The sequence below is a fragment of the Cyprinodon tularosa genome, unplaced genomic scaffold (genome assembly GCF_016077235.1).
Source record: "Cyprinodon tularosa strain WSP-4 unplaced genomic scaffold, ASM1607723v1 ctg452, whole genome shotgun sequence".
In the NCBI taxonomy this organism is placed as follows: domain Eukaryota; kingdom Metazoa; phylum Chordata; class Actinopteri; order Cyprinodontiformes; family Cyprinodontidae; genus Cyprinodon; species Cyprinodon tularosa.
Window position 1 is genome coordinate 429,212 of NW_024039177.1, and position 14,292 is coordinate 443,503.

The 14,292-nt window shown below is 44.4% G+C and overlaps 1 protein-coding gene across 3 annotated transcripts in view; it reads right to left on the reverse strand.

The window, feature by feature from the left end:
- ckap5 (cytoskeleton associated protein 5) overlaps positions 1-14,292 on the reverse strand; it is a 43,335-nt gene that overhangs the window by 11,887 nt on the left and 17,156 nt on the right. For 2 of the 3 annotated variants that reach the window (XM_038300647.1, XM_038300646.1), the window contains exons 15-30: positions 12,561-12,671; positions 12,365-12,457; positions 8,256-8,441; positions 8,088-8,182; positions 7,759-7,942; positions 7,521-7,666; positions 6,604-6,778; positions 6,364-6,477; positions 6,157-6,285; positions 5,887-6,081; positions 5,681-5,807; positions 5,521-5,609; positions 5,250-5,351; positions 4,865-4,987; positions 2,467-2,616; positions 2,189-2,392 (exon numbers count right to left, since the gene is read on the reverse strand). In XM_038300647.1, coding sequence (XP_038156575.1) covers positions 2,189-2,392; positions 2,467-2,616; positions 4,865-4,987; positions 5,250-5,351; positions 5,521-5,609; positions 5,681-5,807; positions 5,887-6,081; positions 6,157-6,285; positions 6,364-6,477; positions 6,604-6,778; positions 7,521-7,666; positions 7,759-7,942; positions 8,088-8,182; positions 8,256-8,441; positions 12,365-12,457; positions 12,561-12,671 — 2,223 coding nt within the window. The remainder of the gene's footprint in view (positions 1-2,188; positions 2,393-2,466; positions 2,617-4,864; positions 4,988-5,249; positions 5,352-5,520; positions 5,610-5,680; positions 5,808-5,886; positions 6,082-6,156; positions 6,286-6,363; positions 6,478-6,603; positions 6,779-7,520; positions 7,667-7,758; positions 7,943-8,087; positions 8,183-8,255; positions 8,442-12,364; positions 12,458-12,560; positions 12,672-14,292) is intronic. The other variant, XM_038300648.1, reaches the window with a different exon arrangement.

Below are 14,292 nucleotides of genomic sequence, written 5' to 3' on the forward strand. Positions count from 1 at the left end.
GCACTGGATCAGTTAAAACTATCAACCTGCTGTTGCTTTTTTTCCTCTCTGCCTCAAAGGTCCTGCAGCCTCTGGCTAAAGAGCTGCTGGTTCCACATTTAACGGATTTAATTTGCAGTATCTATCGCTTACAGCTCGTTTCATGGTTTGGTCAGATAAGTTCAGAGTTTGAATGAGTTTTTTTTTTTTTTAACAGATTTTGACTGAAACTCTCACTTTGAACATTTTTCACCATCCTGAGCAGCTAATCTTCATTCAGGTTTAATCAAGAAGTTTCCATTCTAACTGGGATGAATAAACGTCAGGATGTGACCAACTCCGCCACGCGCCAGGGGATCCACAGACCAGCGGCATGTTTGCTCTAATTTAATAAAGGCTAGTGGAGGTGAATAGTCGGTCCTCAGGGCCCGCTAGGTTCCCTCTGCTCTTTGTGACCCGCTCCAGGTTTGGCTTACTTGGCTTCAGTGATGTTTTTGACAGCATCTTAGATTTAGTCTTAGTCTTCAGGACAAAAACATCTATTAGTTTTAGTCGCATTTTAGTAATTATGATATGTGACAGTTTTATTCGACTAAAAGTCTGGTTTTAGTCAGTTTTAGTTATATTGCAAAAAAAAATTTCAAATAACCAGATTCTTTTCCAGGCTGACAGCTCTAGCCTAGATACTACAGTTGCTGGTATAGAATGCTGCCATGCAGTTCATCATTGCTTCACTTTGATTTATAGAATTCAAATAAACTTTTTTATGAATTAATGCCCTACTTTATACAATAGTCTCACAAAAGTTGTGAAAATGGCAGATCTAGTTCAACACGTCATATTGGTTAATATAGCAGGCTAACAAAATGTGCAATGAAGGAATGGTCATAGAAGGTTTCCATTGTAAAGCAAAACTCTTCCTGATCTACTATGAATTATGCTTTACACACAGATCAATAAAATCTTCACTGCTCCAAAAAAACAAAGAACAAAAACATTTGTCTTTCTACTTTGGACATTTTGGCTCCCTTTCTTCAATTTGCCCCTTGGTTCCTGCTGCTCAGGGGTCAAACTAGATTAAAATTCACTGGGCTTTGATATTTAAAAAATACAGAGAGAACCTATATAATTGCCTTGTAATGCCATGGCAATCAAGGCCTAAATTGAATGAATATGCCAACTAAAATGTTAAAATATTCAAAGGACAAATAGAAAATGTTTTAATGACAATACAAGGAAATATTTACATCACATTTAAATAGATAGAACAATGAGAGAAAAATATTAAAACATAGATGTACCTTTTCATCTGGCTCTTTGTCCAGAAAAAAAACCAGAATTCAATGAAATATTTGGTTTGGATATAATTTAGGGATTCTTTTTCGTAGAAGTTAAAGAATGTTTAGTATCACCTGTTCTGAGCTGGAAGAAATAAAATAATAATAAGGATTTTTTTTTTTTTCACTTGACAGAGGATGATCAGTCACATATAGTTTATTAAGTAGCGAGATCAGGAAGAGTCATACTGCTGAGAGCGAACCATTAGAGTGGAGTGTGAAGCGCAGACTCTGAGCTCCGTGCACAAAGACGCATTTCAACACAAGCGGAGAGAAGATCAGAGCAGTTTGACAAGATTTGAACGTGCAGCATCAGACCATTCCAGGTTATTTTCCTTGGACTCTGCCGCTGCTGCCATGAGCCATCTGTGCTCCTGCAACATGTGCGCGCGTCAGGATCAAACAAGACGCAGAAGTACGGCAGATACTGCTTAGATTACAGCACATTGATGCATTTTAAATAGCTTACCAATGACCCGCTAATTCTTATTTAGTCTCATTTTGTCTCACTGACTAAAACATGACTAGTCATAGGAGTTTTAGTCAAAGATCCATGTTTAGCACAAAAAAAAAAGGGATCGTCAACAAAATGATTTCGTTATCCTCATTGTTGACAAAAACAACCCTGTTCAGTGGTCACCCTTCATTTATCACCACAACTTATGACTAAAGTCTACATACTGGTCACCATTACAGCATCTAGATTTCCATTTAATAAAAGCAGACGTTCTGCCATCAGTCTGCCAGAACAGAGACGCATCCATTGATCTGTGGAGATCAGCGCCTCCCTGCTGAGGAAAGATCAACTCGGAGCTCCAGATTCAGACAGGAACCTGAACCCTCCCAGTGCTGCTCTGAGCGTGTCTGCTTACCTTCAGGATCAGGTAGGGGATGAAGGAGTTTGCTTCGTACTCCGTCAGGTGGTAGTTCTCCCTGTTCAGCATGGTGAACAGCAGCTTCAGGTACTCCAGAACTTTCATCAGGATGGTGGTGTTGGTCTCAAAGAAGCGAAGCGTGACCCATTTCAGGATCAGGTCCAGACAGCCGATGGTGGCGTCGCTTTCGCTGTTCAGCCTCTGTCAGACAGAATTCAGAGGTCAGTACCAGAACCAGATGTTCTGAAAACACAGTCTGACCCGCAGCCTCCCACCTCGATCATGACGCTGATGGCTTTCACGTGTCTCTGGAAGTCGAGGTGAAACAGCTCGTCCAGCAGCCACTTGGTGAAACAGGCGGCCATCTGGCTCTTCAGCTGCTCCACGTATTCATCCCGAGGAGTGATGAAGTTCCACTTCAGAATCTAAGGAACATACGTTAGGTTACCGTTATTGCTGGACATGACTGGGACCCACTGAGTCAACCAGGACCCCCCGACTCGGGATGAAGACCTAAAAAGCAGCCAAACCGAAAACGGAATCGTGGAATTGGCAAATTAACGCGGAATCTAGTATAAATGCGAAATTTCTACATTTGAAATGAAATTCTGTTTTTGTGTGGGAGAAGAACGTACGTCGGGGGGGAAATGCACACCAGGGGATGCAAGTCTGGGCGACACAATCCCTCCCGCCCTGTCATTTCCGCTCACCCTCCCCCATCAAAACATGGAAAAAATGTGGCTCTCCACAGCTCCGCTTTCGACGAAAAGTTGAGAAACACGACACTAAGCCCCGAGTACCGAGCTGAGCAGTTCCCGCATGACTTTTTCGTGTCAGGTGAACTATTGTTTTGCAAGTTTTGTCAACATTCCATTGATTGGAAGCGCAAAAATACATGCACTGACCACTTGTCATCCAAAATCCATGTGAGGAACAAGGAGAAGTACAATAACGCTAGCATGTCCACCACGTCCCTACAGACGTGCCTTACTGCTACATTTAAGTCTTCTGACTCAAGAAAAGAGTTTGTTGAAGATTTTGTCGCCATGTGTGCTGAGGCTGACATCCCTTTGGAAAAGATGAAAAAACTGCGTCCGTTTGCGTCAGTAAAGGGTAAAAAAAACTGAATTCGCAAAAATTAAAACGGAAAAAAATGGAATTTGCAAAAATTAAAACGGAAAAAAATGGAATTTGCAAAAATTAAAAACGGAAAAAACGGAATTTGCAAAAATTAAAACGGAAAAAAACGGAATTTGGGGAAAAAATAAAACGGAAAAAACGGAATTTGGGGAAAAAATAAAACGGAAAAAACGGAATTTGGGGAAAATATAAAACGGAATTTGGGGAAAATATAAAACGGAATTTGGGAAAAAACAAAACAGATTTTATAGGGCCCTACTGGATTTCAGTTATATCCCTATAGCCCGTTTATTTCTGAGAAGAGTCGGCTATTAGTGGCAGCTGGAACGGCTCACAGGCCCGGGTTAAAAGTCGCCTTCAAACAACTCAGCTCAGATCGGCATACAGTGGGAACGACCTGGGTCGACCTGCTAATTTACATGATCCCATTGAGCTCTATGTACATTCGTTGAACTTTGAGAAGCTAAGAGAGATTCAGACCGAAAATAGAACGAAACAATAAAGCACAGACTACGCCCTGTACGAGTTCTCTATACAAGAATTCTCCAGTCGTGCAAGACATTTTTTGGATCGCTCCGAGTTTCAGCCTCATGTGTCCTGTAGCATACAGGAGGTAACGAGGGCAGCGGTGGGAGGGAAGGAAAGTCCTCCTAATTGTCAATCATTCTGGTGATATGTTTACATAGGGCCGTCCTACATGCTTGCCTGGTTAGCTACCTTTTTCTGCGCACTTTCAGGCGTATGTCTGTGTTGAGCTACGGATTCAGAGAGTCATTGAAGCTCACCTTTCTCACCGCGGTTCTATAAAAATGGTCGAGTGTTGTAAGAGAAAAAGTGTATGAAAAGAAAGGCCTCAGAAGAGGTAGATATGTCCCAGAATGCTTAGCGCTGAGAGCTGTCCTTGCAAAGCATTATGGGATTTACTGTCAAAGCAGCCCGCTGTCGCTACCCGACCGCAGTGACTAATAAAGATGGTGCAGGAACCGCACAGTGGAGGAGTTACGTGATCCGTCCACTATATAGTCCCCGCTGTATGTGGACACAGTAAACTTGTATGAGCTATGAGAACCGCACATATTAAACAGGGTGTGCACAAGGAGAAATGGGCTTGTGCCTAACGCTGGGGTCAAAGGTTACACAGGGTTGCTTTAAGGCAGGCATGTGAAACTGGTTCCGGGAAGCTGCTTTTTTTTTTTTTTTTGGAACACAGGCTCCATGAGATCATCAGGTTTAGACTGGATTCATGGTATGGGAAGGCTGCAGTCTGGTGTGTTCGAAAACCGGCAGCCATATGGCCTCTGGAACCAATGTGATAGCCCTGCTGTAAGGGAAGAGGTTTGTCCAGATCTGGTGTTCCTGCTATCAATATCTAGAGCAGCTGGTTGGAGCAACGACAACATTTCCCTTCAGGATCAATACACTATTTTTGAATTAAATGTTAGCAACAGAAAACAAACTAAATTAAAAATAAGGGGCTGCTCCTTAGAAATCAAACAAACTAGAAGAACAACCAGCTACTCCACTGTCTGCTACCTTCAGCTGCTTCTCCTCCTTCATCCTCTGCTCCTTGGCATTGGGGATGAGAATGAAGATGGGTCCAGACTTGTCCTCTTCGTCCTTTAGGACTTTAGCAGCAAGCTTCTTCCCGGCTGGACCCTGTAAAGTAAGCGGAGTGAAGATGATTGGAGGTCGATGGAAGCAGAGTTTTCTAAAGGTGGTTTTAGTGAGAACTGGTCAGAACAGAAGAACAAACAGCAGCTACTAGTCGGACTAAGATGGAGAGATTCCCGTGCAGGTTAACAGAGGGAGCAGAAGAACAGTGATATTATAGAGCAGTCATCAGGTGTAACAGCGCAGCACTGCTGTTAGTGACTGAAGAAGCTGGACAGAGGTTAACATCTGCCAAGCAGTCATCTACCTGTTGGCTGCCAGCAGCAGCCTTCCCTTTGACGGGGGGCTTTTTGCTACCATTACTCTCCTTTTCCTTGGAGGAGGGGGCTTCCTCAGAGGGAGAAGGAGGCTGGGTGAGTAAAAATAAAAGACGTCACACAAACTTCCTGGAGGAGAACAGATGATGGGACGGGTCCACATTTAAACATTAGGAGAAATAAGTTGGATCTCCTTCTTCTATAAAACCAAAGAGGAAAACGTTTCTAAATGTTTATGTTGAGGTGGTTTAACAGTCATACCTTCTTAGCAGCTCCTCCTCCTCCTCTGACCTTCTTGGCTTCAGGTTTGCTGTCGTTTACATCCTCGCTGGCGGCCGCAGACCTGGAAGCTGCAGAGGCAAACATCTGGGTTATCTCCGGTTTTTCTTTCGTCCACCTCGGATCACCTCCCAGGGCTTACCTGAAGGGGCTCTGCTCGGCTCAGCAGAGCCTTTCCCTACGCCCGCCTTGGCCGGCGCTGCGGGTTTGGCCGGCATCACGGCTCTGGCCTTTTCCAACATGGCTACCACCTGATCCTTAGAGGCAGGCTGAGGGAGAACATCAGGTTAAAATTAACCAGCTGCACTCAGACACTGGAATCACCAGCACTCCTTAACGGCTCCTTACTTTGAGTTTCCCCGTAGCTTTCATCATCTTCTCGTAGCCCAGATGCATCATGAAGGTCGGCAAGGCGTCCTGAGCCTTCTTCCTCACATCGGCGTTTCTGTCCTCCAGGCAGACGAACAGCTGAGGGATACAAAGCATCAGGTCCCCGGGGACCGTCCTGAGAGTGGGCAGCTTCTCTGCCAGCCAGGCGAGCACCTGAGGAAGAAGAGAAAGTTCAGAGGCTGATCTGCATCGACTGACGAAGATGAAGAGGACGCAGGAAGTCGTCACCTCTTGGCGCAGGAAGGGGTTCTCCCTCTTCAGCTCCTCAGACAGATCTTCTCCTTCCAGCCAGTCCTTCATCCCAGTCTGCTCCACCCATGCCTGCAGGGTTGCCATGGCAGCCGCCCTCAGGTTCGCCTGCAGATGAACCGCAGTTAGAGCCGTATTACCTGCAGGTCTCTGAAAGAACCAAAATATCTAGCAGAGCATAAGGACCTTGCTGTCTCCCAGAACCGTGATGATAGAAAATCCGAGCGCCTTGACATGCTGCTTGAGCCCGGGGCCCATGGCTGTGGCCAGCTGCTGCAGGATCGTCAGGGTCTGTTGGACCTGCAGAGCAAAAAAAGGAGGGGCATCAGGTCAAGGTTCAACAGGTTCAGCATTAAAAACTGTTTCACTGCAGGCGTTAAAAAGAACTAAACTGTCAAAAGTTAAGAAACCTTTCCCACTCCTCACCAGGATCTTGTTGGAGTCGCCGAGCCGCCCTTTCAGGGCCAGAGGAAGCTCTCCGATGTTGGTAGTGATGAATTTGGCCTCTGAGATTATGGCTGCAGTCTCATCCAGACCCTCCTTCCTGATCTTCCAGTTCTTGTCTCCAATTTTATACACCAGGTCGGATGTGATCTTCTCACTATACAAAGAAATTGGCACATAGATAAAAAAGGATGCAGACTGAATCATCAGATTTAAACTCCAACTACAATCAAAACTCTTTATACCATTTCTATAGATATTTGCAAACTCTTTAACCTTTAAGAATAAGCAGAAACTTAACAGCAGAACAGCCAGCGGATCATTTTACCCCTCTGCATTTTCTAATGTAATACAGACAGATCGTTTATACCCAGAACCACTGAGGGGGGGGACCACCATTGAAAACAATGTGCCCAGCACCAGTGTTGCTAGGCAACTGAGTGATAGTCTGAAAGATGAGAGCAAAGAAAGCACACATTTCCATAATCATTTCAGTTTCTTAATACTTAGCATTACTGTAGAAAATGTTTTAAATTTTAAATGTAAAAATTGGATAATTTAATCTACTAAACACTCTAATTCATCTTAATTAGTTCTTTTTCTTCCCCATTAAATTACAGACTGCAGTTAAAGTATCAATGCTCTGAATGTGTTGATTGCTCAAAAAACAAAAATACACTTCTCTAAAATTTTCTAAATATTTCCTTAGATGTCCACCTGTTAAATATTACATGATACAATCATACAAAAAAGTTTGGGCACCCCTTTTAATTGTAATTATTTTTATTTCAAAATATTTGGGTGTTTTTCAAAAGCTAATTCAGTTTGATATATCTAATAACTGATTAACAGTCCAATAAATCTTAATCCAATGCAGAGAAGATGCAGAAGTTTGTTACCTGATATCAGTCCTGGGCAGCAGGTCCATAATGTCCGGTGCTGCTCCTCCTCCATCATCTTCGTTCTCCGCACCTTCCTCTCCTTCATCCTCGGCTGCAGCCTTCCTGACCGATCTGATGGGAGCAGGAGGAGACTGACCCTGCATCTGTGGTGGACAGAAGCATTTAGAGGGATGGAGCGGGAGGCAAACCAGGCCGTGATCAGCAGGATTAAGATCGGGTCTAAAGAAGCTGGAACCTTCTCAAACTCGGCATTTATCTGCGTGAGCAGAGCAGGCTTCTCGTCTTCAAAGAACATCCGCAGCGGCTGCCCCATGTACAGGTACATGACCCCCAGCAGGGCGATGGCAGCCGTCCGCACCGCAGGGTTGGTCGCCCCCAGAGCGGTCTTCACATTGTTGATGAATCCTTTCACATTGATGCTGCAGAGCAGAAGGAAAATGGTTTGATAGCTTCAGAACCCCCCCCCCCATAACCCTCATTAAAGGGTAGGTTTCACACTTTAACCTGATGCTTCCTAAAAGTCTGCTTAATCTACAGGTTTCACCACCATCAGTAATCTCATACCCAGCAAATCCAAACTCCTTCATGGCGTTGGCGAGCCAGTTCAGCGTCTCCGCCTGGTTTTTGGGGTTCTTCTGTGCAAACGCCAAGGAGACAACCTGAAGCACAGACAAACCGGATCAGTACCGTTTGTTCAGAACCCCCAGCCTTCGCTTCATTAACCAGGTTCACCTGCTCGGCGGTCCATGGCAGCGAGCATGCCTCTCCGATCGCCGTCAGAGCCGTTTTGGCGTTCCCGCCGCACTTCACGTCTCCGATCTTGTCCACCAAGCCCTCCAGAACCACAGAGGCTGACGTCTTGGAGAACTGTCCTCTCTGAGCCACCAGAGCCACGACCTGCAGCTTCAACTGCATCACCTGCAGAACGTCACATGAGCCAAAGGTTACCATGGCGCCACCTACCGTATTTTCACGACCATAAGGCGCACCGGACTAAAAGGCGCACTCTCAGTTATGTGTCCCATTTCTGTATTTAACACACACATAAGGCGCACCGGACTAAAAGGCGCACTCTCAGTTATGTGTCCCATTTCTGTATTTAACACACACATAAGGCGCACCGGACTATAGGGCGCGTTTTTTATATACAGGTACATGTCCTCTACTACCTTTAAATACCTCTACTGCGTATTTAAAAATACAGCGGGGGCAAAACTGAGTATGACTGTGCTTTATTCATGTATTTATTACAAAGTATTAATCAAACCTGGCAGCTGGCCGTGAGACAGAGACATCGCAGATGACACAGCGCTGTGATCACTCCTAAATTAACTTAAAATCCTGAAACCTGCTGACGGAATATGTTCGCTTTTATTGCCGGTATCCTGGTGCCTGCAGCTAAAATTATTTAGATGAAAAACACCTGCCAGCAGCCGCGGTGAACCTGGAGGCTGCCCAGCCTAGAGGCTGCTGTTGAAGAGATTTCTGCTGTCAGCGCACCGCTGGTATGTGGGGGTCTGAGCGCCTCCAACAGAAATAGATAATCTGGATGAACTGACTGCAATTATTAAGTTTTCAGGTGGACTTTCTCACTTAAAAACATATTAAAACTACTTTATTCCCACTGATCACAGCAAATATAGCTGCAAGATTTAGATTATTTAGATGAAAAAACACCTGCCAGCCGCCGCGATGAAGAGGAGGAGACGCGCCGGGGATGCTGTTGAATTAAGTTTTCAGGGAGAAAAATACAGCGGGAGCAAAACTGAGTATGATTGTGCTTTATTCATGTATTTATTACAAAGTATTAATCAAACCCATCAAAGTCATCATCCTCTGTTTCTGAATAAAACAGCTGCGCTAAATCAGACATGCCAGTTTCCCCTTCTTCACTGTCAGAGTCACTTTCCGTGCAGCGCGGCTCCTCAGAAATAATGCCGGCTTTTGCGAAAGCTTGAACAACAGAGCCAGCAGACACTTTAGTCCAAGCATCTACAATCCATCCGCAAACTATGGCGTAATCTGCCCGGCGCTGCCTTCTTATCCTGAAACTGTGGTCTCCGTCGGTCATCCATCGCTCCCACGCCGCTCGCAGCCTTACTTCGAACGGCTGCTTCACACCGATGTCGAGCGGTTGAAGCTCCTTTGTCAGACCCCCGGGATAACGGCGAGCACAGCGTTCATTTGATTCACCTTTTTTTCACATCGGCTGTGAGATGGGCACGCAGCGATGGTGATGCGTGGAAAAAACCACCTAGTCTTCTCACATACACCTGCCTCAGCCACGCATCCATCCAGCCTTTTCCATTTGCGTTAATATCATATGTCATCAGAGCGCTGTCTGTCTCGCTGGCAGCTCCCAGATCAGCTTCTCTGATTGGTTGATGCGGCGCGTCCAGCAGCAAAACTTCAATTTTTCCATCTCGAGCAGCAGAAGCGCGGCGCTTCAGATGCTTAAACGCTCCCGACCTGCTGCACCAAAATGCGCTGCGGGACCTTTTGCTGCACCTATATGCGCGTCAACCATTGACTTTGCATGTAAACTTGCTGCTTCTGCTGCACCTGCTGGGTCCGGTTCACACCGATGTCGAGCAGCGTTAATTTGTTTCCCCATGTTTTTCACATCAGCTGTGAGATGGGCACGCATGGAGTTACATATTAACAGCGATGGTGAGGGGTGGAAAAAAAACACCTGGTCTCCTTACATTCAGCCACTCTTTCATCATCTCCTCAATGAGGTGGTCTCAAAAGTCACAGTTACAACACACATAAGGCGCACCGCACCAAAGGGCGCACCGCACATTTTGAGGGAAAAAAAAGACGTTTAAGTGCGCCTTATAGTCGTGAAAATACGGTACATGTCCTGCTCCAACTGAGCTGCTGGAGAAACATCCACCCATCTATCGATCACTCCATTTGCTGTCACACTTATCCCAAGCGGGGGTTGCGAGGGGTGCTGGTGCCAGCTGTCTATGGGCAAGAGGCGAGATCAAACTTGAACAGGTCGCCAGTCCATTGCAGGGCAACACAGAGACAAACAACCATTCGCACTCACACCTAAGGGGAATTTAGAGAAGCCAATTAACAGTCATGTCTTTGGACTGTGGGAGGAAGCCGGAGTACCCGGAGAGAACCCATGCATGCACAGGGAGAACACGTAAACTGTATGCAGAAAGACCCCGGGCTGGGAATCAGGCTCAGACTGGGAAAGATTTTCGGCCCTGGCAACATATTTTTGCTAAATATTCAAGATAAAATTTGTCAAATAAAAGAGGAACATCGTAGTTTGGTTTAAAGAAGCATTTTAGTTTTGTTGTAATCTAGTTTGTTGCAAGGATTTTACAGTTTGAAGAAATAGAAAATTACTTCATATGCCAACCGTCCCAAGGATGTGCATGTAAAGCAAGGGCTATATATACTGCATGCATCATTTATGTAGTTAACATATCACTTCTTGAGCTCCTTAAGTTATTTATGGTCACAGGTAGGAGCTTCGCCCCGAGTGTAAGTGTTGGGGCCGGTATGAATTTCTCGCACGCTGAAATTATGACCGGCCTTCTGGGCAAATACCCGGTATCACAGATTATCAGCCCTAGCTTGCCCGGAATCAATCCTGGAACCTTCACTGCAAAAAATAGAAATCTCAATAAGTTATTTTTTCTTAAAATAAGTGCGTTTTTCCTTGAATTGAGGAGATAAGTAAGACACTTTGCCAATGGAACAAGACAATTTCCTTTTAAAATAAGAAAAAATTATTTTATCGTCTTATTTCAAGTAAATATTATCTAACTATCTTATTTTAAGAGTAAAAATACTCATTCCATTGGCAGATCATCTTATTTTTCTGCTCAAATTAAGGGTAAATATACTTAATTTAAGAATTTTTTTACTTATTTCTGGATTGTTTTTGCACGTGCTGCAAGGCATCAGTGCAACCCACTGCTCCACTGAGCAGCCCCTGCTGGAGAAAAACTAATAGGCCAGTCTGATCTGCAGAGTCCCCTTTTTCAGTGGCTGGGCAGAACAAATGCATGACAGATGACTTGGCTCCTGATCTCCCATCTCCCCAAAGCTAAACATGCATATCATGGTCCTCTAATCTAAAATCAGGCCCATAGTGGTTTTTCACCAATTCCTGCTATCTGAGCAGCAGCCCCTCCCCATTCTGTTAAATGCAGCATCCATCACAATCCTTCGTAGATCAGCGGAGCACAGAATAAACCTCAACCCCTCAACAGCTGCAGTCAGAACCATTTCCTGACCGAAATTTTATAAAAGTGGACAGATCGTATGTCTGAGTGAGACCAACTCATAATAAACCTTCATAACACATTTAAGTTTGGGAGGCTTTGTGTGTGTGTGTTTAGCTCTATAAAAAGAAGTTGTTCATATGAATTAAACCAGAGCAGATGGATTGCTGGTATGTTGCATTTTCACATTTTATTTTAATTCCTAAAATGCTGATAACTTAGTAAGATATCAGCACTAATGATAGCTCTGTTTATTACTCATTTCAAAGTGTAAAATATCAGTAAAGGTTACCAAAGTGAAAATATTCAGAACAGTCAACAGAGGGTATGAGAACAACCGAATGAAGAGTATGAACTAATGGGTTAAGCTGACTGTTTCTATGAGCTTAGAGACATTATAGATGCAAACAGACATATTCTAGGTTTTGTTTTTGGCTGATCAGACCGATTTCTGATATCATTATCAGATGTTAAACTAGACTCTGCTAGCCACTATGCTATTAGAAGTATGCAAACCCTCTGGGCTGAGATACGAGAACGAGGCTGAGCTTTAGGTTGTTATCGAGGATCTGTTGGTTTCCAACAACATACCTGGAAGTTTGTCTCCTTAAAGCCTGGTTTCTTGGCCAACATCCTGACTAAGGCCTGGCAGGGCATCGCTGCCTTGTCCATGGTCTCCACCGCCTGCAGACACACATGAATCCAAACCACAGCTTTGTCTCGACAGTCACAAAAAAAACAAAAAAACTGTGGCTGCAGGTAAAGGAGTAAAACGGGGAGACTTTACCTTCTGGAACTCCTCCATACTCGCCAGCCTCTCCTTCCAATTGCTGGAGTCCATCTGTTGCAGACAGGAAGCAGGAAGTACACCTGCTGCCAGCTCCTCACACACTTCAACCTGAAACCACAACAGTAGACGATCAGAAACATGATGAGCCCAAATCTAACAGACAACAATAGGAGAAGGCTTCAAAAAAACACAACAGAGTAGATGTAAAACAGTCAACTTTTGGTTGTTTAATCAATAGTTTATAACAATAAAAATAGAAATGTGTTACAGCTAGGGCTGCAAGTAATGATCATTTTGCAAAACGATTAATAAACGGATAGTAAAAGGGTTACTTAAAGAAGACATTTTAAGAATTTTAAGCAGGTGAAAGAAAAACTTTCCCACTTAAGGAGTTCAGAATAGAGTATATTGGCAGACAATACAGTTTTATATTAAATGCAAAATGTTTATATATTTTTTTATGATCTTGGTATAATCTTAGTCAGCTGACAGCATGTTTTAGATTCTCTATACTCCAGTTAACGAATAATAGATTACAAAATTAGTTGATTATTTCAATAATTGATTCAACATTTAAAGGAATAGTACACCCAAAACATGATTAGCCTTCATTTTCTACTCACCCCCATGCTGAACAACACTCTGGAGTACTTTTTTGATATCTCAAATGCATCTGGAGATCTGGGAGGCTTCTTGCTGTCTGCTGACATTCAAATAATGGAGGTCTATGGCGCCCCAGGCAGAAAGGTCCATAAAAGTCCACAAAAAACGTGTCAATATTCCTCCATACTGCTCGTCCAATGTATTCCAAGTGTCCTGAGTGGGTAGCGTCCAGAATTTACTCGAAACGAAGTCATTTAGAATGTTTTTAGAGCATAAACAGTAGTGTATAGGATTTCCTGAAAGCGCGCACATGCGCGCTCACGACGCTACGGAAGCCGGCAGACCAAACCAGATGAAAGTGCGCATTCAGCTCGGCAAAGAACTCATGCTCTTCCTCAACACTGAAGTCCTCAGACATTTTTCTTTCGTTGTTTCTTTCTTTGCACAGGTAAACAGCACATTTCTTCTTCTACGCTTGCATTATCGGCAGAGCAGACGCTGATTGCGCACTTTCATCTGGTTTGGTCTGCCGGCTTCCGTAGCGTCGTGAACACGCATGAGCGCGCTTTCAGGAAATCCTATACACTACTGTTTATGCTCTAAAAACATTCTAAATGACTTCGTTTCGAGTAAATTCTGGATGCTACCCACTCAGGACACTTGGAATACATTGGACGAGCAGTATGGATGAATATTGACACGTTTTTTGTGGACTTTTATGGACCTTTCTGCCTCGGGCGCCATAGACCTCCATTATTTGGGCAGTCGTGGGTGAGCGGTTAGGGTGTCAGACTTGGATCCCAAAGGTTACCGGTTCGACTCCCGACCCGCCAGGTTGGTGGGGGGAGTAATTAACCAGCGCTCTCCCCCATCCTCCTCCATGACTGAGGTACCCTGAGCATGGTACCGTCCCGCCACACTGCTCCCTTGGGGCGCCATTTGAGGGCTGCCCCCTTGCACGGGTGAGGCATAAATGCAATTTCATTGTGCGCAGTGTTCACTTGTGTGTGCTGTGTCACAATGACAATGGGAGTTGGAGTTTCCCAAAGGGCTTTCACTTATTTGAATGTCAGCAGACAGCAAGAAGCCTCCCAGATCTCCAGATGCATTTGAGATATCAAAAAAG